The sequence below is a fragment of the Narcine bancroftii genome, chromosome 1, assembly GCF_036971445.1.
Source record: "Narcine bancroftii isolate sNarBan1 chromosome 1, sNarBan1.hap1, whole genome shotgun sequence".
In the NCBI taxonomy this organism is placed as follows: domain Eukaryota; kingdom Metazoa; phylum Chordata; class Chondrichthyes; order Torpediniformes; family Narcinidae; genus Narcine; species Narcine bancroftii.
The window spans coordinates 404,604,570-404,628,395 of NC_091469.1; the positions used below are offsets into that span (position 1 = coordinate 404,604,570).

General features: G+C 42.4%; 1 protein-coding gene and 1 long non-coding RNA gene across 2 annotated transcripts in view; one reads left to right on the top strand and one right to left on the bottom strand.

Annotated features, from left to right (window-relative positions):
- Nucleotides 1-5,445, top strand: part of LOC138753210 (uncharacterized) — a 101,381-nt gene extending 95,936 nt beyond the window's left edge. The window contains exon 5 of the long non-coding RNA XR_011351035.1: nt 4,668-5,445. This is a non-coding gene — a long non-coding RNA (uncharacterized lncRNA). The remainder of the gene's footprint in view (nt 1-4,667) is intronic.
- A 15,447-nt stretch (nt 5,446-20,892) lies between these two features.
- Nucleotides 20,893-21,390, bottom strand: LOC138759596 (fer3-like protein). The gene has a single exon (XM_069930318.1). It carries the CDS (start codon nt 21,388-21,390, stop codon nt 20,893-20,895), a length of 498 nt encoding a protein of 165 aa, XP_069786419.1.
- Nucleotides 21,391-23,826: the final 2,436 nt, after the last annotated feature.

Genomic DNA, 23,826 nt, shown 5'->3' on the forward strand with positions numbered 1-23,826 from the left:
ATGTGGAAGAGGGAGAGATCTCCCACGGACCCTTAGTTCTGGAACTAAGTCATGGATAAATACAAGGGTGAGGAGTGGCATGAGAACCTTAAAATGTGTCGTGGAAACTTTGATTTAATTGTGGGATCCTCAAGCCACAGATAAGACATAATATCACCTTTGGAGCCTCATATCAGACTTGTAATAGCTTTGTGGTAATATGCCACCCCTTTTGTATATTGTTCCATCAGTGCTATGTTCAGTGTGGTTATAGCCACTGTATTCAAGGTCTTGAGGCAAGTGACAATAGTGGTGAAAAAGTTCCTCATAGTATATCGGACATGGTGAATGATATCATGCAGTATTGGTCTATTCGACCATTGACCTGAAAGCTGCCTATCACCAGCTGCCAATCCCTTCCGAGGATCATCCATATATGGCATTTGAGCATACAGTAATCTCTATCAATTCTGGAAGGACCCTTTCGGTATTACTCATGGGATTTCTATCTTCCAGAGGCAGATGGTGGATGAGTATGGGTTGAAAGCTACCTTCCCCTACCTTGATAATATCACCATCTGCGGCCACATCTTGGGAGGCCATGACACCAACCTCCAGAGCTTTCTCCACACAGCAAGGGCCCTGAATCTCACTTATAACTCTGACAAGTGCATGTTCAGGACTAAACGGCTGCCTATCCTTGGTTATGTGGTGGAGAATGGCATAATTGGCCCTGATTCTGATAGGATGAGCTCCCCATCCTTGGAATCACAAAGGCTTGAGGAGATGCCTAAGGTTTTTCTCATACTATGCCCAGTGGATCCCTCAATATGCTGATAAGGTTCACCCCGTCTTAAAAGTCACTAATTTTCCCCTCTCGGCTGAAGACCAAATGGCTTTTAACTACCTCCGGAATCATATTAAGAAAGCCGCCATGCAGGCAGTGGATGAGAGTGTACCTTTCCAACTGGAGATCGATGCTTCAGATGTAGCCCTAGCCATTATCCTCAATCAGGCGGGTAGACCGGTTGCATTTTTTTCATGGACATTACAAAGCTACAAGCTTCGGAACCCATCAGTGGAAAAGGTGGCTCAAGTCATTGTAGAAGCCGTAAGGCACTGGAGACACTACCTGGCTGGTAGAAGATTTACGCTCTTCACTGACCAGTGCTCTGTTGCATTCATGTTCATTAACATCAAGAGGGGAAAAATAAAAAAAATGACAAAATTGCTAGGTGGAGGATCGCGCTCTCCACCTACAATTATGTCATTGCCTATCAGCCAGGAGCCCTTAATGACCCTCCAGATCCCTTATCCAGAGGAAGTTGTGCTTCTGCACACACCGGCCAACTTCAGTCTCTGCATAGTGAGTTCTACCATCCAGGGGTTACCCACATGGCTATTTTTGTCAAGGCACGCAATCTTCCATGGAAGATGTCAGGGAAATGACCAGGTCTAACCAGGTCTGTGCGGAGTGCAAGCCACACTTCTATCACTACGCAAAATCGCACCTGATCAAGTCATTCAGACCCTTTGAAAGGTGATTTTAAGGGGCCTCTCCCCTCCATGAATGGGAACACTTTCTTCCTCTTTGTCATTGATGAGTACTCCCACTTTCTGTTCACCATTTTGTGCCCAGACATGTTCACCTCATCCATTGTGAAGGCCCTAGATTCCATTTTCACCCTGTTCGAGTATCCCAGCTATATCCATAGCGACGGGGGCTCATCTTTCATGAGTGAGGAGCTGCATCAGTATTTGCTGGTGATGGGCATTGCATCCAGCAGTACTACCAGTTCCAACCCCCAGGTGAATGAACATGGCCTGGAAGGCTGTTAAACTGGCCCTGAAGTCAAAAGGCCTACCAGACTATCGCATCTCCACTCTATGTATACACCGTGTATATGTACTATCTACTATATGTACTACCGTGACCAACACTACCCCTCATGAGCTTCTATTCACTTTCAAAAGAAGGTTGGCATTGGGAACAACACTCCCAGTCTGGCTCACTACTTCTGGTCCAGTCCTTCTTAAGAAGCACGTGAGGAGAAGCAAGACCACCCCCCAGTGAAAAGGGTGAAACCGTTCCATGTTAAGCCCACCTCTCCTCCATCACAAGGGGACCAGGAGACTCAAGAAGCCCAATGCCCCCCAGTGCTAAGGCGCTACACCAAGATCTCCAGACCCCGGACTGCTTAAACTTGTAGATTTGTAAATAATTATATTTTTTTTAACCACTCGTTCTGAACCCATGTTCTCTGTCTTAATTCACAGACCCTAAATTCTATAGTAAGGCGTGAATGCAGTGAACTGGGATTCACTGATAGGGTGTTGTGCTGATGGCTGGCCCCACCTCCTGGCTCCACCCGCATCTGTACACATAAACCCACCTAAACTCAGAAGCCTTCTGAAGACTACTGTTAAACCCTACCTTTAGTTTTCCCTCCAGTCATGAGAGCTTTTATTGATGCTACACGGTGGAGTCCGGCTTTGCGACCTTCCATTTCGCACCTTGATTAGAGGGAGTGGGCCAGAGTATGTCATGGTAATGCTTTTAAGGTGACACAGGAAGTCCAGGCCCAGCAACACAGGAGCACACAAATCCTTCAGTATGTATAATTGGAACTTACAAAATTCACCCCCTTTTCCAATTAGTTATACTATACAATACCCCTGGATCATCGCAGAGTGCGAGTGTGAAGCTAGGAAAATAGGATAGTCCATTGCGTACACTCTTCAGTTGTACTGCAGAGCTGTCGCAGAGTTTATAAAGCTCTCCAAGGAGCCAGTGTCTACTAAGCAATCAGTTAAATGTCCGTTTACTCTCACCTCCATTGTCGAGTTATTCAATTGGTGAGGTATTGTTTGATCCAGGATGACTGATGCCAGTGTTTTGGAAACTCCGTTGCTTCCCATGGTGATGTCAACTCTCTCCTCTTGGCCCATGGGCAGACAAGATGAACTTGACCATGATGCGCAGCAAGATGGCCACCCTCCATCTTGATCCGACAAAAGACTAGGTGGCTCCGACCTCGAGGCATGGCAAGAAGATGCTGGTGATGGACAACACAGAGAGGTTGGGGCCGGTCCTTCGGGACTCGGTCATGGGTCAAACAATGATTCGAGGGTTGCACATGCAGTAGCCCTCTTTGGGTTCCCTTTAGCCCAGAAGACCTACACCCAGTGCCCTCGCTTACTGCATCCACACAGAGTCCTTCACAGGTCAACGGGTGTGGGGGTGTTGTGCATGTCCACAGAAGTAGCATCCCCAGTCTCATGTGGCCGCAGTGGTCGGCACTGGGGCTGTGGGGGTCACAGAACCAATGACCTGGTTCTCTGAAAGGGCACCACTTCCACTCATGAGATCGACAGCTCCCAGTTAGGCCTGCTTGAGTACTTTCGCCAGCTCCAGGGTTCTGGCCAAGTCTTTCTTCCCCAACTCCAGCAGTCGCGGCCTCACGTACCTTGACCTCACTCCTGCCATGAGGGTGTCCCGGATTTGTTCCTCCTCTCTCACCCGGGCTGTGGCCGTTTCGCAGTGGCCCTTTCTGGTCAGAGCCCATAGTTCAAGAATATAGTCGTCCAGTGACTAACCTGGATGCTGCTGACATTGAGAGAATCGGAGCCTCATCAGCACTTCATTCTGGGGCCTCATGTAGTGGGCCTTCACATCTTCTATGGCTGACTCGTAGGTAGCACAGTTTCTGATGACAGCGTACCCTTTGGGGCCGACTCGAGAGAGAAGTGCCAATCTCCGGAGACCATCCGATTTGAAGACGTCTTATGTGGCCGTCAGGTAGGTCTGGAAGCACTCCAGTCATTAGGCAAATTCCTCCGGGGCCTCAGGGGACAGAGGGTCAATCTGGAGCATGACTGGCTTGAGCAGAGCTTCCATCCTGTTTCAAAGTTAAGCTATTAAAATTGTAACATGACTGAATGCACTCAGAGACAAGTGAGGAGTATGAACAAGCTTTTAATAACTTACAATCAATGGGCAGAAGACATAATAGTCCTCAGGTGAATCTGAGATAAAGCAGGAAAATCAGGGTTTATATTGGGGTAGGTGAGGGTGGAGCCAGGGGAGGAGCCAGCCATCTGAACAATACACAGACAGTGTATTCGAGTTCACTGCACTGAGATTGTTTCATTGAGCTGCCGAGTGGAGAGAATTTTCAGGAGACAATTGCTGCATTTGAAAGAACGGGAGGATATCCAATGTGTTCTGGTGTCATCAATGGCACACATATTCCACTCATTGCCCTACATGAATATTCATCTTCCTCCTATAATTGCAAAGTTTGGCACTTAATTATTCTGCAAGCTGTTGTTGACCACAACTGCCAGAAAGGATGATGTTTCCTAATATCGGTTGTCGTCACTGAAGAAATCAGGCCTTATGTCACTCCATGCATTGTCCTTTTGTATTTCCAGCCTCACAGATGTGTATATTGGTTGGCCTGGTCGCGTCCTTGATGATTGAGTTCTTATCAACTCTCCCATTTACAAAGTGGCTGAGGATACAGGTGGTTATCTATTTCCCCCATGACATAAGTGAATATCACAGTGTAAGATGAAGCTTGTGACATGCACATTTAATCATTTAGAGTGTCAAGTGAAGGCCTCAAATTCTTTCTTATGGTCCTTTACTATGAGTGCCCCATGACTTCTCATTCCTCTACTCACAGGTTTTCAAACATGTTGATGGAGTGAAAGTTTCTGCAAATTTGATTGGGGACCCAGCCTACCCACTAAGAAAATGACTGTTGAAAGGGTCACGCAGCATCATGTCATCGATTGGCATAAGCCAAAATTAAACTATGAACTGAGCTCTGTGTGAATGGCTGTGGAAAATCCATTTGGATGCCTCAAAGACCGTTGGAGTTGCCTGTCGAAAAGAACGGACATTAATACTGCCTTCATATCAGAGGTTGCTGTTCCCTGCTGTGTCCTGCATAATATTTGTAAGATCAACAAAGAACACTTCTTGGAAGAGTGGAAGACTGTTGAAACAGATCTCCCTCTGCCAGAAAATGTTCCCTACAATGGTCCAACAGGTCGTGGTCACCAGGCTGTACGTGAGGCTATTATGACTGTCTTGTGCGGATGTGAGAAAGGCAACTGAGGCATGTCACCTAAATGCCAAAAAAATGTTATTGCATATCTTAGATAGTGCAAAGAAAACTTCTTAAAATGTAAGAATAAAGTTCTGAATGATCAAAGAATGATAGCCATGTATAATATTTGTAAACATCAACATAAAATGTTATTAAAAGCAGTGCATTTCTGAAATCAAAAATTAATATGTCAGGTAAATATATTGTTTGCATCTTACAATTCCTTGAGATCCGCATGAACATTTATCTCGTAAACATTAACAAACTCGTGCAACTTTAAATTGTAAAAGTTTGTAGTGCACAGTTATAATGACAATAAATAAATAAATGTATTGAACTACTCACCAACAATTAGAACTATGAACGAATGTAAACATTCTGACTTTGGAAATAAAAATCTGATTATCTGGCAGATCATGTGCAACTTTACACTTGGCATTCTCATCCCTCTTCCTCTTCCTCCAGAAACGGGGTGTAAGATGAGTGGAAAGGGGAAATGAGGGAGTCGTGGCAGTGGGTTTTTTTAGTTGGGGTTCACAGGTGAAGGAAGACAGTGATGAGAGGAGGAGGGAATTTAGAAGGGGACAGGCTGTGGAGGGTGGTTGGAAGGAGGAGAATTGTATGGAGATGGCTGCTGGTGGTGAGATGATGGAGGGCTATTGAATGGGGCATGTGGCTGCAGAGTGGAGGAAGCTGGTTGGAGGTAGGACGCAGGAGGCTGGCTAATGATGGAAGGAGACTGGATGGTGGACGGCCAAGCCTGGACGCGGGCAATCACATCGATCGATGCTGCCAGATTCCTCATTACGCCTGTCGGGCCTGCATCTTCCACCTAGCAATCAGGTGTGATAATCCTTCGTTATTTGCCTGGCACTCCTATCTGTCGGCATCATGTTCCAGATTCTCCGCCTGCATCAGCCCCTCCACCATCTCTCCCTGTCTCTCTCTATGCTCCTATTCTCATACCTGGCCCACCAGGTCAAGTTCACATAGGAGCCCTTGGAGTTTGGTTGTGGCCTCCTGACTTTTTGTGGAATTGCTGTGTTTCTTCCTCCCTTTGGCTCCTGGATAACGTGCAACACATGAGATTTACATGTCACATCATGTCCATAAACTCATGAACAAATAAGCAATGATGAACAGAGAAAATACGATTCTTACCAGTCTCTGGTGTAGCAGCAGATGAGGTCCCTCTTTTCTGGGCAGTTGAGGTCTGCTGGGGGAGGGGGGGGGGGGGGGCTGAGGTACTGGCAGAGGGAGCAGGTGCCAAACAGGGAGGGAGGAGGCAACTGAGACAGATGAGGTACTATGGGTGGTTGGAGGACATGGGACAGATGATGTACAAGGGACATTCCTTCCCTCCTCCTCTTCATCCACCATTGTGTTCAGGAGATTGTGCAGCAGGGCCCTGACTAGCCTGATTGTTGGCTACCAGGGAGAGGGTGGTCAGCTTGCTTGCTGATACCCTCAGATACTATATGCCTAGTTGAAATAAGGCCAGTCCAAATGGCCCTTCCCACTCCTCCCATTGTGGTCCATAACCTGATGAAACCACCCCTGAAGTGTCTTTGGCTTATTTATGACCTGAGATTTGTCTGTTAAACCCCAATTTTCCTGAGCTTGGATACTATCTTCTCATAAAACCTGCCATCTTTAAATGTGCCCCTCAAATCTTACTCTACAGCCTCCTCCCACCTCCGTGAGAGTAGCTCTTGCACTTCTCTGTCACCCTAGTTTGCAGACATAATTTATTTTGTTATTTCTGAATCTGATTTTTAAAAACTGCACATCAGATTTTATTCCATACGCTTTTTATAAAGCACACTCTATTTTTTGACTAGAATAATTTGGATTGCACTTCTAGCTGAGATGAGGAGCCATTGACAGTCAGCCTTACCTCATGACTCCAGCAGGCTGCCTCAGCATGGGGTAGAATGAGCTCCTCTGAAAAATTCCATCACTTCTGTCGCAGGATGGAAGTTGTCCTTTTTCCACTGGTTTAATCAGCACGCCGGCTGACACCAGGCAATGAGCAGGGGTCAAGTCTGTCAATCCCTGGTATGATTTGACGTGCTTTGACATCGGCATTCTGATTGTTTTGCTTTTTCACTGGACCCTTAATTAGTTAATTCCCCATTAATTATTGGGACAAGGTGCCAGGTGAAAAGGGGTTGCAAGTCAAAATGTTACAACTTGGTCAGAGCCTGCACATGGTGGTGTTTGCAAGCACCTGGTGCCCTCATCCTCCTTAGTGGTTGCTTTGCAAGATTATAAACTGATTAGTGTCAGAGTCATAGAGTTATACAGCATGGAGAAAAGTCCTTTGGCTTACTAGCCAAAATGTCCCATCCACATGTCCCACCTACCTGTGTTTAACCCGTGTTCTTCTAAACCTATCCTTTTCATGTTTTCACCCAAATGTTTAAGTAATAATAGCTGACTCAACAACCTCTACCAGTAGCCTGTTCCGTACACCCACCACCCTCTGTGTAAAAACAAACTATTAAATCTTTCCCCCCTCACCTTAAACCTATGTACATCCTTTGGATCAAGATTCCCCTACTCTGGCCAAAAGACTCTGTACACTCACCCATGTTTGGAGTAGCCTAAGTAACTTCAGTTACATGCAGTAACTACTGAATACTGGTGATTAAAAAAAAATGAATGTTTAGATAGGTTGAGGAAGTGCCAATAAATGTGCGATTTTTCCAAGATAATCTTGAACTTATTGAAAATATCTGGTGGTGCACTCACACATGCTAAGAGTCTAATACTGTCCACATGCTTGAATGAGCACAAATTTTATGGATGGTGGGAGGGCTTTGTACATAAGGAGGGGAGTCATTCACTCCAGGATGTCCTGACTCTGACCTGCTCTCATAGCAAAGGTATTTATGAGTCTGGTCCAGTTTTGCTTATAGACAATAGTGTCCCCCAGGATCTTGATGGTGAGGCTGAGCAGTGATAATGCCATTGAATATCAAAGACAGGTTATTTATTGTTGCAGATGACCAATACCTGACATATTTGTGGAAAGAATGTTAATTGTTAATTTTCAGGCCAGGTATTAATATTGTGTGTGCTTTTATAAATTATGTTTCATTAGATAAGAAGTCATAAGATCATAGAAGTCATACAATACGGATTCATGCCCTTCAGCCCACTATGAGCATGCCAACTATCAAGCACACATTGACATTAATCTGACTGATGAATACTTGTAGCTGTCAAAAACACATCAAACTTATCAAATCTCTTTTCATAATCAAAGCAATCCACTCCAGGCAACATCCTTTCAGTATAGGTACCATCAATATCCTTGGGGTGACCATTCATCAAGAAATGAATGGGAGCAGTTACAGGTGCAATGGAAACAGTGGGAAGAGAGGGATTGCAATATCAGTCAAAGAAAATATATACAGTAGTCATTGGAGACTATGTTGATGGTTGACTATTGTGTGAGGGAGTATGGATGGAAATCAGGAAATGTAAAGAAGTTATCACTTTAATGAATGCATCTTGTAGGTAGGAGATCAAACAGTTACCAAGAGCGAGGCGGTCAAATTTGCAGAGAAATTGCTGATGTCTGTAAACGTAGCAGGGTTGTTATTGTAGGTGATTTCAACTTCTCCAACATTGACTGGGAGTGCCAAAATATTAGGGGAATTGTATGGGGTGAAATAAGTTGACCCTTTGGACTCCAGCCATTTTTAATCTTTCATAATCTTTCATAATCCGGATTGGGTGCATTGGTAAACTACAGTGCAAGCCCCAATACCAGCCAGCTGGTGTCTGAATATAAAACCAATGCTGGGAAATGTGTACACGGAGTATATGCACATGGTAGTAGTCCCTTAAAACAAAGACAATGCAGTAATATGCACTTGCTGGTAATCCCTATAGACAGGGACATGGAGACCAATGGTTTAAGTGTGTCCAGGAGAATTTTCTCCAGCAATCTTTGGCTAGGCCTGTTGGGAAGGGGCAATATTGGAATGAAACTGGTCAGGTAACTGAGGTATTGGTAGGAGAACACTTTGAGACAAGTAACCACAATTCAATTAGCTTTGATAGTTATGGAAAAAGATAATACTTTAAAATTGTACAATAGAGTGAAGCCAATTTTGAGTTGATTATGAAAGAGTTAGCAATATATGACTGGACACAAACATTAGAGAGTAAAAGAATGACTGCCAAATGGGAGGCCTTTAAGAGTGTGATAAGGAAATCCAAAGCAAGCATGTTCCCAGACTGTATAGGGCAGGAATAGCAAGGTAAAGTAAATCTAGTTAATGTGATATAGAGCCACAGATCAGAAAGATTAAAAAAAACATCCACAGATATAGGCAGGCCAGTTTAAGGGAATCTAGAATACTTTGAGGAATATAAAGAACATAGGAGCATAGAGAAGAGGAAAATAATGAGGGGAAAAGGTGTTTTGAAATGGTGTTGGCAGAGAATATAAATAGAGAATCCAAAAATATTTTATATATAGTAAGAACAAAAGGATCATGAGGGGAAAAAATAGTAAGAATAGATAAAGAAGTTTACATTTCCAATTAGTGGTCATTCTGCTTGGGCCTGCAGGAAAAAAAAGGATCACAGATTTGGATGTTTACTGCTGAACAGGATAAACAGGAGGGGGAGCTGAGGGAGGGAACTAAAGATAGCTAAGGGCACTTTTACATCATGGGTGAAGAGAAGTTAGCAGTCTAGCACCCAGATTGTATCAGGGTGGATAAATCTTCATGATCAGACCACTTGCATTCCAGAACATTATGGGAAGGGAGCAAAGAAATTGTGAGGCCTTGACAGACATTTTTAACTCATCATTGAGGACGTAAGTTTTGGAGTACTGGAGGATGGCCCATTATTTCAAAAGGGTTGTTTGGACAATTCAAGACTGTTAGGGTAACAGCTGGAGAGGATTTTGAGATATAGAATCTATGAACATTCAGATACACAGGGGAAAATCAAGAAGAACCAGCATAGATTTTTACATAGGAATTTGATCATGAACTTGATGGAATTTTTTGAAGCGGTGTATGGATTTTGGTAAAGCATTCAATCAAGTCCCACATTAGCACATGGAATAGGAGGCCGACTAACCAAATTGATAAAAATTGGTTAAGTGATAGGAATCAGAATGTACTGGTAGAAGGCAATTTAGCAGTTTTTCGGACTGGGGACCATGACAAGTAGAGTATCTCAAGGTTCAGTACTAGGTCCATTAATTTTTGTATTATATGATTTAGACAAAACAGCCTCTGGCAAGGTAATTATTCTGGTGGCACAAAAACATCTACTACTGTGGACAATGAAGGTTACCTGGGTCTCCAATGGGATCGAGATCAGATGGGTAACTGGGCTGAGGAAAGGCAGATGCAATTCAATTTGATAGGGGATTGGAGGGGTATGGATCCAATGCAGGTAAGTGGTACTAAATCTATAGGGCACATTGTTTCACATGGACCAACTGGACCTGTGGGCTTGCTTTTGTACTCTGACTCTGTAGTCACAATGTGGCTACAAAATCAGATCAGAGACTAGGAAACTTGCAACGAACAACTGACCTCCTAATTCCTCAAAGCCTGCCCTACATCTGGAAGGTTTAAGTGAGATGTGTAATAGAGTATGGTCCACTTACCTGCTTCACAATACGCAGGAAGCTCAACATCATATAGGACATAACAATAAATTTAATTCAATGTCCTTTCACCTGGATGGCAAAGATACATACATCAGGATACACTTTACCGACCACAGTTGAGCATTTAACATCATCACCCCCTCAAAACTGATCAGCAAACTCCAAGATCTGGGACTCAACACCCCTCTGTATAATTGGATCCTTGATTTCCTCACCTGTAGACCACAAGCAGTGAGGATTGGTAAGAACATCTCCTCCATCACCATCAGTACCAGAACACCACAGGGCTGCATTCTTAGCTTTCTGCTCTACTCACTTCACACCTATGACCGTGTGGCTCAGTGCAACAGTAACACCAGCTACAAAGTTGCTGACGAGGTAGTGGGTTGTATAAAGAAAGGTGATGAGTCAGCATACAGGAGGAAGATTAAAAACTTGACTGAATGGTGCACCAGTGACAATATTTCCAAAACAAGGAGCTGATGGTTAATTTTAGGAAGGGAAAACCAGAGGTATATGATCCAGTGATTATTGGAGGATCAGAGGTGGAAAGCCTGAGCAAATTTAAGTTCTTGGGAGTCACTATCTCGGAGGATCTTTCCTGCAGCCAACACACTAATGGCATCATGAAGAAAGCACGTCAGTGCTTCTACGTCCTCAGGAGTTTGTGGAGGTTTGGTATGACGTGGCAAATTTCTCCAAATTATGAAATTGAAGGTGAGCTACTAAAGCACAAAGGAGGCCTGGAGGAGGAGGAAGAGGTTGGGGAGATCCTAAATGAATACTTTGCTTCAGTATTCACAAAGAAAAGGACCTTGATTATGGTGAGGTTGAAATTGAACTGGCCTGTGTGCTGGACAATGTGGAGATTAAGGAATCGGAAGTGTTGGATCTTCTTAAAAAGCAAGATGATAAGTCATCCGGGCCAGATGTGTTATACCACAGGTTGCTGTGAGTAGTGAGGGAAGAGATAGATGGAACAATAGCTATAATCTTTGAGTCTTCTTTGTCCATTGGGGAGGCTTGGACAATGGCAAAGGTAGTCACCTTAATTAAAAATCTTATAGATTGGTGACTCTTATGTCAGTGGTGTGCAAACTAATGGAGAGGATTCTTAAGGATAGGATCTGTGAGGATTTGAAGAATTACAGTCTACTCAAGTATGGTCAGCATGGCTATATGAAGGGAAGGTCATGCTTCACAAACCTAATTTTGAGGAGGTAACAAAAGAAATTGATGAGGATAGGGCATTAGATGTGATCTACATAGATTTTAGCAAAGCATTGGACAAGGTCTTCTATGAGAGACTCTTTCAGAAAGTCATGATTCATGGGATCCATGGAACCTTGGCTGAGGGGATAAAAATGTGGCTTGAAGGTAGAAAGGATAGGGTAGCAGCAGAAGGAAAGTATTCTGCCTGGAGTCAGTATCTTGTGCCGTAAGGATCTGTTCTGGGATCTCTGGGCTTTGTGATTTTTATAAATGACCTGGACAAAGATGCGGAAGGATGGGTCAGTAAGTTTGCAGATGATATGAAGGTAGGAAGAGTTGTGGATGGAGCTGAAGGTTGTCATAGCTTACAAGAGGATATAGACAGGATGCAAAGTTGGGTGGAGAAGTGGCAGATGGAGTGCAATCCAGATAAGTGTGAGGTGAGGCATTTTGAAGGATAAACCAAAAGGCTGAATATGAGGTTAATGGTTGGTTACTTAAGAGTGTGGATAAACAGAGGGACCGTGGGATCCAAATCCATGCATCCTTCAAGGACATCGCACAGGTTGATTGGATAGTTAAGAAGGTCTATGGGATGCAGGCTTCATTAATGGGGGAATGAGTTCAAGAGTAAAGAGGTCATTTTGCAACTCTGCAGATCTCTGGTGAGACCACACTTAAGCCCCTTTCACACTTTCCAGTGATCCCAGGAATTGAATGCCAATTGGCTTCTAAAGTGACAAGTGTGAAAGCAAAATCTGTTCAACGTTGGCATCAGATGATGTCACCTCATTTATGTATAATCCCTAGCATCTGCAGATGCCGGCATTGAGATCAGGCAAGTGTGAAACATATTGTGATATGGTGAGGGGATTTTTAAAAAAAAGGTTAGCACTTTAGATTTAGATCCAGATTTATTTTCAGAGTACATAGATAACATCACATACAACCCGAAGATTCTTTTTACCCTGTCGGTCATGAACTTATTGGTGGTGCAAAAATAACTGTAAACAATGTACACATGTAAACAAATAAACAATATAAACAACTGACTGTGCAATACAGAGAGAGAAAAAAAACCATAAAATGCAAAAGTAAAAGTCCTTAAATTAGTCGCTGATTGAGTTTGTTGTTGAGAGGTCTGATGGTGGAGGGGGAGCAGCTGTTCCTGAAACTAGTGGTTCGAGTCTTGTGGCACCTACACCATTTTCCTGATGGTAACAGTTTGCTATTCCTGTCGTGGAAAACAGGTGCTGGCTGTCTACCTTCTCTCATATTCTTATAGACCTCTATCTATTGAGTCTCCTCTCATCCTTCTATGCTCTAAAGAGAAAAGTCCCAGCACTGCTAACCTTGCCTCATAAGGCTTGTTTCCCAATCCAGGTAAATCTCTGCACCCTCTCCATAGCTTTCACATCCATAATGAGGCAACCAAAACTGAACACAAAACTCAAAAGCCCCTTTCACACTTGCATCCCAGTAAATCAGACATTCAGTGTCCCGGGATAGGAATGGTAGCTTGGCCATTCACACTAGACCACTCCCAACCAGGACACTGAGCACTTTCAAACTTGCAAGGGTTTATCCCCAGCATTTGGTCTGTTCTACCTTTAATTGGAAATGCCTAGAATGTTGCTGCCACCAATAAGTTCCTGGCCGACAGGGAAAAAAGAATCTTTGGGTTGTATGTGATGTTATCTATGTACTCTGAAAATAAATCTGGATCTAAATCTAAACTGCTAAACTTTTTTTTTTAAATCCCCTCACCATATCACAATATGTTTCACACTTGTTTTCATTCTCTGAATTTGCAGTCAATATTCCAATCTTGCTTTAAGCAACATTATGTACAACTTAGACATTACTCAATTACATTCACTCCGATGACCATCCACTATTTTAGAAACTTCTTTTAAAATAACATGTTATTTGCATCTTTAAAATGTTACTTCTGCTGGTTCCTGTACCTATTTCATATCGTAACTTTGACAGTAAGCCAGTGGAATGCATGGAGCTATCTAACTGATTGCAAGCTATCTGACTGATTGTATTTATGCTCTATCCACTGGCTGTCATTCCTCCCTGTCTCATGACACATTGCATCTACCTTTCCATCAAATGCTCCATCATCTGACCTAACACTCGGGTCCCATTTCCCTGTCTTGCTAAATTAAACCCTCTCCAACAGCTAGATCAAACCTATCCATGAGGATATTTGTCCCTCTCAAGTTCAGGTTTACTTTACTATGGATTTTACCAGTCCTGTCGAAGTTTGGAATCTGATAGATCCAAGCAGAATTTTGGGAGCTTTGTATCTTCATCAAGATTTTCTACCACTTTGCCCATTTAAAAAAATGTACACTTTCCCATTACCATCTATTCACCTATACACGATTGACAGGAAGGATATTAACTCAGAAGATGCGGAATCTATATATAGAACTGAGGAATAGCAAGGGGCGGAAAACATTAGTGGGGGTGGTATATAGGCCTCCAAATAGTAGTGTAGAGGTGAGGGAAGGCATTAAACGAGAAATTAGAAAAGCGTGCAATAAGGGAACAGCTGTCATCATGGGAGACTTTATTTTGCATATAGATTGGACTAGTCAAATTGGTAAAAATACAGAGGAGGAGGAATTCCTTGAATGTTTACGGGATGGTTATCTAGACCAATATGTCGAGGAACCAACTCGGGAGCAGGCCATTTTAGATTGGGTATTATGCAATGATAAGGGGATAATCAGCAATCTTGTTGTGCGAGGCCCTTTGGGGAGGAGCGATCATGATCGAATTCTCACTCGACATGGAGAGTGATGAAATTAAAACCGAGACTAAGGTCCTGAATTTAAATAAAGGGAATTATGATGGTATGAGACGGGAGTTGAGTAAGATTGATTGGGTGGTGTTTATGGGGGAGTTGACTGTGGATAGACAATGGAAAGCATTCACAGATCTAATGGAGAAATTGCAAAAATCGTTTATACCAGTTTGGCATAAAAATAAACCAAAAAAGGTGACTCAACCGTGGATAACAACGGAAATTAGAGACAGCGTTGGGTCCAAAGAGAGAGTATATCAATTGGCCAAAAAAAGTACCGCAACCGAAGACTGGGAGCAGTTCAAGATGCAACAAAGAAGGACAAAGGGATTAATCAAGAGAACAAAAATAAATTACGAAAGTAAGCTTGCGGCAAATATAAAAACCGACTGCAAAAGCTTTTATAAATATGTCAAGAGGAAAAGATTGGTGAAATCCAGAGTAGGTCCTTTGCAGTCGGAATCAGGGGAATATATAATGGGGAATAAGGAAATGGCAGACCAATTAAATTCTTACTTTAGTTCTGTTTTTACAAGAGAGGATACAAATAACCCCAAGGATGTTGGGAAACATAGAGACTAATGCAAGGGAGGAACTGAAAGAAATCAGTATCTCTAAGGACATGGTCTTGGGGAAATTGATGGGATTGAAGGCAGATAAATCCCAAGGGCCTGATAATCTACATCCTAGGGTACTCAAGGAAGTGGCCATTCAGATAGCAGATGCTTTAAGAATTGTTTTCCAGAACTCGATAGACTCAGGATCAGTACCCATGGATTGGAGGGTAGCTAATGTTACCCCACTATTTAAAAAGGGGGGTAGAGAAAAAGCGGGGAATTATCGGCTGGTGAGCCTTACATCAGTAGTGGGCAAAATGATGGAATCCATTATTAAGGATGTAATAGCGGAGCATATGACTAGCAGAGAAGGGATCAGACGGAGTCAACATGGATTTACAAAAGGTAAATCGTGCTTGACAAATCTATTGGAATTCTTTGAGATGGTGACAGGTAAAATAGATGGGGGAGAGCCAGTGGATGTGGTGCACCTGGTCTTCCAAAAGGCCTTCGATAAGGTCCCGCATAAACGACTGGCTTCCAAAATCAAGGCTCATGGGATTGGGGGCAAAGTATTGATGTGGATTGAGAACTGGCTGGCAGATAGAAGACAGAGAGTTGGGATAAATGGCTCATTTTCTGAGTGGCAGGCGGTGACCAGTGGGGTGCCACAGGGATCTGTACTGGGACCCCAGCTGTTCACAATTTACATTAATGATCTGGATGAGGGGATTGGATGTAATATCTCCAAATTTGCAGATGACACTAAGCTAGGAGGGGTTGTGTGCACGGAAGAGGGGGTCAGGAAGCTCCAGTGTGATTTGGATAAATTGAGGGACTGGGCAGATACATGGCAAATGCACTACAATGTGGATAAATGTGAGGTTATCCACTTTGGTAATACAAACCGGAGGGCAGATTACTATCTGAATGGCAATAGATTAAGAGATGGGGAAGTGCAGAGAGACCTAGGGGTATTTGTACATCAGTCTCTGAAGGCGAGCATGCAGGTACAGCAGGCGGTTAAAAAGGCAAATGGTATGTTGGCCTTCACATCAAGAGGGTTTGAGTATAGGAACAAGGATACCTTACTGCAGCTGTACAGGGCCTTGGTGAGACCACACCTGGAGTATTGTGTGCAGTTTTGGTCACCTTATCTAAGGAAGGATGTTCTTGCAGTGGAGGGAGTGCAGAGGCGATTCACCAGGCTGATACCTGGAATGGCAGGAATGACTTATGAGGAAAGATTGCGCAAATTGGGATTGCACTCGCTGGAGTTTAGAAGATTGAGAGGGGATCTCATAGAGACATATAAAATTCTGGCAGGACTGGACAGAATGGATGCAGATGGGATATTTCCAATGATGGGAAAATCCAGAACCCGGGACCATGGTTTGAGGATAATAGGCAAACCATTTAGGACCGAGATGAGGAGGAATTTCTTTACCCAGTGGGTGGTGAATCTGTGGAATTCATTGCCACAGAGGGCAGTAGAGACAGGTTCATTAAATCAATTTAAGAGGGAATTAGATATATTTCTTCAGTATAAGGGTATTAAAGGTTACGGAGAGAAGGCGGGGATGGGGTACTGAACTTTAAGATCAGCCATGATCTTGTTGAATGGCGGAGCAGGCTCGAAGGGTCGAATGACCTACTCCTGCTCCTATCTTCTATGTTTCTATGTTACATGCCATTCATTTTTTTCTTAAAGTGTACTTCTCCTTGTGCAAACTCCTTATTATTTCTTACAACACATTACACAGTCTATGGATTTAGAAAGTTCTTCAAAATTACTCAGATCATTCATTGTGGAAAGATACAGAAGACAGCAAGAATTTTTTAATCAGTTTAGAGCAGTGATATTATACATTCCATTTAATCAAAACTTATGTAGTACAGCTTACAAAGTAGAACTTACATTGTGAAAAGAAAACACTGGTACACTGATGGTTAGGAAAGTGATGCATCATGAATGAGCTAAACCATTTGATCACATCTGGTTGCTACAGTAACCTGTCATCTGACTGGAAGTAGTTGCCATGTGACAGGAAGAAATTTGCTCATGTGTATAAAAGGAGACTTTTCCATTGATGGACAGAAACTCTTTGGACTGCAGTTATGAGTGGTGCCAAGAAAAATAAACAGAGTATACTTACATTTTCTATTACCATGGCTTGCAAAAGCAGAATGGGTGTCAGAACACTGTTTTGTTTTCTATTGAGAACTGTTTGATTCCTGAACTCACTGAGCAGATTTTACTGTCGCCATGGCCAAGTGGTGTCAAACACAATTCAAGAGGTTTACATTTGCCATCACCAGGGACAGCAGATGGGATGTGAGAACCATATTCACTTCAACCATTTGATCTTGTAACCATTTATGTAATGAAAAATTATCTTGACTATATTGATAGAATATAAACAATAAACCAATTTTACATCATTTACATGATTTCAAAAAGAGCAAATCAAAAATTCTTTGAACATAGCCAGATTTCTGGATCAGTGATTTAGGGACTACTTACGATTTAGGCAGCTAAGGAACAAAAATACAAGAATTCAAAAAATCTACAACAGGCGTTTCTAAGTAACATTATCTGTGAAACCACAGTATTGTTGGAATAACTCATTTGGTTTGTTATGTCCTGCAGCTCATCCTTAGTTAGATTGGCCTATATGTCACTTAGTCTCACCACAGTTGTTGTCTCTGCCTCTTCAGTTATATAAGCATACAATCATGTGAATTGGGAGCAGAAAGAGGCCACTTTCCCTCTCAAATCTGCACTATTTAATAAGCTTATGTCATTGCAACTGCACTCCAGTTCAACTTTGGCAATGTTTTATCTTGTTGCTTATCAAGTGTCTATGTGCCTTTATCTTAAAAAAATACTCCATGTTGACTTCCACTTTTCTTCGAGGAAGAGATGTTCAGGGAGTACTGATGTTGACAGAGATGTATCCTCTTATCCTATGTTCAATTTCCGGCCTTCTGGATACTGGCGAGATCGGAGAGACTTATCCAGGTTTTGTTTCATGTGGCCCTCAGTTGATAAGGAGGGTGCATACAGTGATGAATAAGACATCACAACTGTGATGTGTAAATTCAATGACCAAACCAAAAAAACACACATCATGATTGCATGTTCCTATGTTATTTCCAGGCTTGCTCATTTCAGCATTTCTATATATTTGCAGTAGCTTTATTCACCCAAAGAGTTGACATGGAATCCTCTACTAGTATTCAGAAACCCGAAGAAACTAGATTTTGCAAGTTTCAATTTAATTCAGGCTGGTTTCCATAAGTCAGGACAAATAAAGAAAAATTGGAACTGAATTCACGCTACCCTTGGAAGAGGGTGAAATCCCTGCTCAAATGTTGGAAATGGGGTCTCACACTCGAGCAGAAGGAGGTGCTCTCGAGTCAGGGAAGAACAGATCAGCGTACAGTATTACTGGAGATCGCCTTTAGCCATTATCCTTCTACCTGAAAATCGAATTAATTCAATTTAGAAATCTTAGTGCAATTTCAATTGACATCATGCACTTTCTACGCATTTTTGAAACATGGTGTGGAAATTTGGGATGTTTTACTGGCACCAAACTAACCAATATTTATTTACAATGGCTTTAAAGTTTGAGGAGCCTGCAGCTGACGTGAACATTACCCCTCCATAAATCTTCGTCCGCGAAGCCAAGCCAAAGAAGAAGAAGAGTTTGAGGCGGAAATGGCACCATGTCAGGCAATTCTGCATTGTTTTTGATCCCGCCCTCATACTTTTCGATTTGGCCCTGAAGTAGTGGGGCGCCTGCATTGGTCAAAGTAGGAACTGTCAATAGAACTGACAAGCATGCCCTTCAATTGTTTCCATTGTTACATTTAACTAAAGTTACTTGGAGTTGCACAAGAGAAAATTCGGAGGAACACCAGAAGTGAAAGGTGCCTTTTAATTTTGTAAACTAATTTACAAATCAAAATACGCACTTTTCGGTACATGAGAGACGGGGAAACTACTCTTCCGTTTTGAATTCTTGTTGGGTAATAAAAATCAAGAGTGAGATTCTTACATAGGAATGACTAGCACTAAGGTTGAACTTGATGTGATTTCAACAGGGTACCTGGGCTCAGCACCTGGTAGAACAGCAGCGCGATTCTGTAGGTGGGAGGGTGGGATCTCACCACCTCATAATGTTGAATAGATGGCATAAGAATTCTCCATGTTAGAACTACTGGCGAAGAGGCAGGGGGAAAATAATTGGGTGAATGATGACGACAGAAACGATACATGAAAAACAAATTTGACTGATGTACATCCAAGTCAATGTTTAATCTCGGTTGCCGAGAACTAAGCTGTCATACGCAGAAGAGACCACAACGGCCAAAGGTAAACACTTAAGGTCAAGAGCATCGCTATTTCATTTTCTAGTGAAAGTGGCGCAACACTTTCCTACTGCACGGGCACTAGAGGGTTTGTTATTTCGTTGGTAATATTCAGAAAGAGGCAACGAAAGAAGGGAATAAATTGGAAGTTAAAAAAAATAGCACTGAATTTTCAAAGCTCTCAGCTCAACACACCGGAACAAACTGGAAGAGAACTGTCCACAAACTTGGGAGAATACAAGAGAATTAATCGAATTATATTTTTATTGACCTCTCATTTGCAAACAGGCGCCGATGTTTACTCAGTTCCACTACTTTAATTGAAATGCACCACATCAGCTATTAATTTCCTATTACAACCAGCAAATGTCACAGAAAGTCAACGCCGTGCCGGCGAAAGACCCGCCATTATGTAACAACATCTCCCGTAATACGTTTTAAAAGGTTAATGCGAAAATAATTAAACTAGCAATGCGTTTAACTGTTTCTACGAAGCCTAAGCCCTCCCACCTGCAGGTATAACCAGCCAGAATCAACAGTTATCAAAAGCCAATTAGTCCCCATGTGAACCTCCAACAAAAGGAGAGCCGCCGTTTCTAAGGCATCCAGTCGCAATGTTTCGGAACAATGGCAGGATAAGAGGTATATACATTTTCTAACATCACAGAACTCCCTTTCTCTCCCGATTTCGCAACATCAGCATTTCCAAATGATCGAACACGTATTCAGATTTTATCGAGATTTTTCTTCTTCGATTTCGATCCATTAATTTAATCTCACTGCATTGATGTTTGTTTTACTGAAGGGACATATTCAAAAAGATACGTTTTTGTAGGAATATTCCTTCCCATGTGCACCTTTACATAATCGTTTTAAAGGACGCGAAAAAAATAAGGTTAATGCAAAAAAAAAACATGATCTATGCATGTTTGAACAGGTATTCTGTAAAATATTTGTTCCTCATGGCTTGCATTATCCATCCATTTTTTTTAATTATAAAGTCTGAAGATACCAGGATCTATTAGCATCAACAGGAATTGAAGACGAAACCAGTACACCGTTTATGTGCAGTGAAGTAGATTAGAAATGTAGGATCCCTACGAGGATTGAGACTGTCATCAACACACCAATCTTACAATACCAAGAAGATTACGGTTCTTTTCCACGTAGAAAAGTAAATCATCATTCTGAAGTTGGAGTTTTTTCTTTATTATTCAAAAGTTCAGTCATAAACGAGATGTAGACAATGGCAAGACGTAGAGTTTCAATCCTAGACAGTCGTTTTTCGTAAGCAAATGTCGGCACCTTTTTCCTCAACTGATCAAATGCTTCATTCAGACTGAACATCCTTTTCCTCTCCCTGACGTTGGCTGCTTGACGCTGGGCATAAGTGATCACACGTTTCCTTTTGGGTCTGACCATCAGGGAATTGAAAGATCCCATCTTAAAGGCCGTTCCCTGGTCCTCGAATCCATCCACTTGCTCCGCGTCGCCTCCAAATGGAACGGTCTGGTCCGAAAACGGCCCTATCCCTGCCAAATCACACAGCCTGTCACAAAGGTCCACGCTGTGCTCTGAATTAACTTCGGTTTGGTCAGATTCTGGCGAACCCAGAGCAAAGTCCGATTCTGTAACAAAGTCCAGAACAGAAGAGTCCATGAAGCTTTCTTGAAATTCCATTTTGTGTGTGTATATGCACAGACTTAAAAGTAAACTTCAGGATTGCGCCTGGTGAAACAGGTGATAACATATCAGTTAAGGGACAATCTCGATTGCCGTATTTATTGCCTGTTGTGTGAGGACATAAATACTTATAACTGCAAAACTAACAGGATTAAAACAAGGGAGAGTAGAAACTACAAAAGAAAACGGCGCAGTATAACACTGATGAGTGCAGACAACCGACACTTTCAGACGCGTGGAGACTTCAAGGAAACTTTAAAAATGACCGTATCCTTTCAAAACCATCAACTTTAGATCCTTGTTGGCAACTGTCCACAGACCTTACCTGCTGTGTGTTTTCAAATCTTCTTAACATCCTTTGGAACGTAATTATTCTGCGTTTTCCAAAGCAACCAGTTTGTTTCCCATTTCTCTCCTACGGATCTAGTAAACTCCGCTGAAATCTCCACACCCTTTGACAAGTGCATGTATGGTTTAATGATGTTGAGGAGACAGGACCTGCACACAAAGGGTCACCATGAATTGTTGACGTTGTATCCCAGTGCAATGGAAGCTGAATAATGGGATCTCCATTATACTAACTAAGCAGTTGAGGGGACCCTATATAACATTCCTGTGAATAACCAAGATAGTTTCCTTCAACAAATAAATTAAAGGATCTGCTGCGTGTAGCAACAAACATAAAGAACCGAGGAGTGCTTCATTGAATGTTATGCACCACGCATAGCCGGGACTGTTGAAAAACCAATTGCTACCTATAGTTTGAAATTGCTGGACGTGTTAATTGCAATTTCAGTTGCGGCTTCGACAATTTGATGCAAGTTTTAGATTGTCGTGGAATGGTGGAAGGAGTTGATACTTTATTTAACTTCTTTTGATTCAGTATTTTGTAAAGGGCCAGAACAGATGTCGGTGTATTTTTTTTTAATGTAAATATACGAATAACATGGTTATTTTAATTACAATACTTTATTTAAATCAAACTCGATAAATTTACGCCCATTTATATCAGGTGAGCTGTTTCCAAAGAGGAATTAAAATATGATCTTGCTAAACATCCTCTTCGCTCCCATTGTTTCGAGCGGGGCGAGGTCTGTTCGCAATTCTATTGTAACTAGGACTGTGGTGCGCTACTACACCCGATATTAATGATCGTCTGACCACAGCCAACTTGATAGGAAGATAAATATTTTCATGTTGTTAACAGTGATTGCGTGCATGTGTAAAACCACAAGTCGATTTGTCCGAAAGTTTTTATTAATTCGCTCTTCGTTCAGCCACCATCTGCGACTGTATTCTTTTGCTTTGGGATCAGAGATTGTGACAGAATGGCCGTTAAATCCCTAGTAAACAAACACTCTAGGACGTCTCTCCCAACGCCGAGCCTGGGTCTTTATTATTTGCAAAGCAAACCGAAACTGTGGCTTTTACGTCTGTGTGTTTGGTGATGCGTGGAGGAGGGGTGGAGGTGGATGACAGGAGGAATTGGTGGGAAATGTGGTAAGTGGTGACATAATCACTTTGGACCAACCACCCATCGTTTGACGGCGCGAATTGAAGTCGTGGCTGAACCCGTTAAGAAAGAGTCGCACGTTGTTTCTATCCACTTCAGGAAGCGGAGGTCTTTGCCGAGGTTAAGAAGCAAGCCGTGCAGGGACACTTGGAGTTGGTGACAAGGCCATGAATAAACTGCTTCTGAAGAGGAGGTAAGTTCTTCGAACGCAACCCCAACACGAAAGGCAGTGCGGTATATATGTCGTTCAGTGTCAAACGTGAAGATTTACGCAAATAACACCTATTTTACAGAATACCTGGTCAATGCAATGCAAGCCCTGCCTTCAACACATTGTTCAGTCCAATAGAACTTCCCTATCTCCCTCCCTCATCTAATACAAATAGTCCAATGTGGACCTCTGCTTTTCCCAGTACATTGGTCAGTGCAATTCAACCCCCCCCCCCAATTCCCCACACCACACACAGTTTAGTTCAATACAACTCCCCTTCTCCACATATGCTGTTGAATCAAATACGATTGTCCCCACCCCCCATACATAACTTCCCACATACACACATGTAAAATCATCTGAACAATGGTTATCAGACAGAATAGCTCCAAAATTCATAAGGATCACCATGCCTTCAGAAGCTTACCATCACACCAAGGCTCATAATGTTAAAGATGAAGGTGCACTCTGGCCTAATTCACTTTCTCTCATCCCATTTCTCTGAATTCCATAATACTTTCAAACTCAGATGATGCAGACAGTGTAAATGTGAATTTAATTGTACTTCTCAGGTTTGTGGTTGTAATTTTCAGATGATCAAGAACTTCCATGTGGTCATGCCCTGATATCTGTATATCAAAGCAGCAATATAGAAGACACCACATCTGACAGCCAGAGCCAAAAGCTCGACAGTGACACTCTCTACACT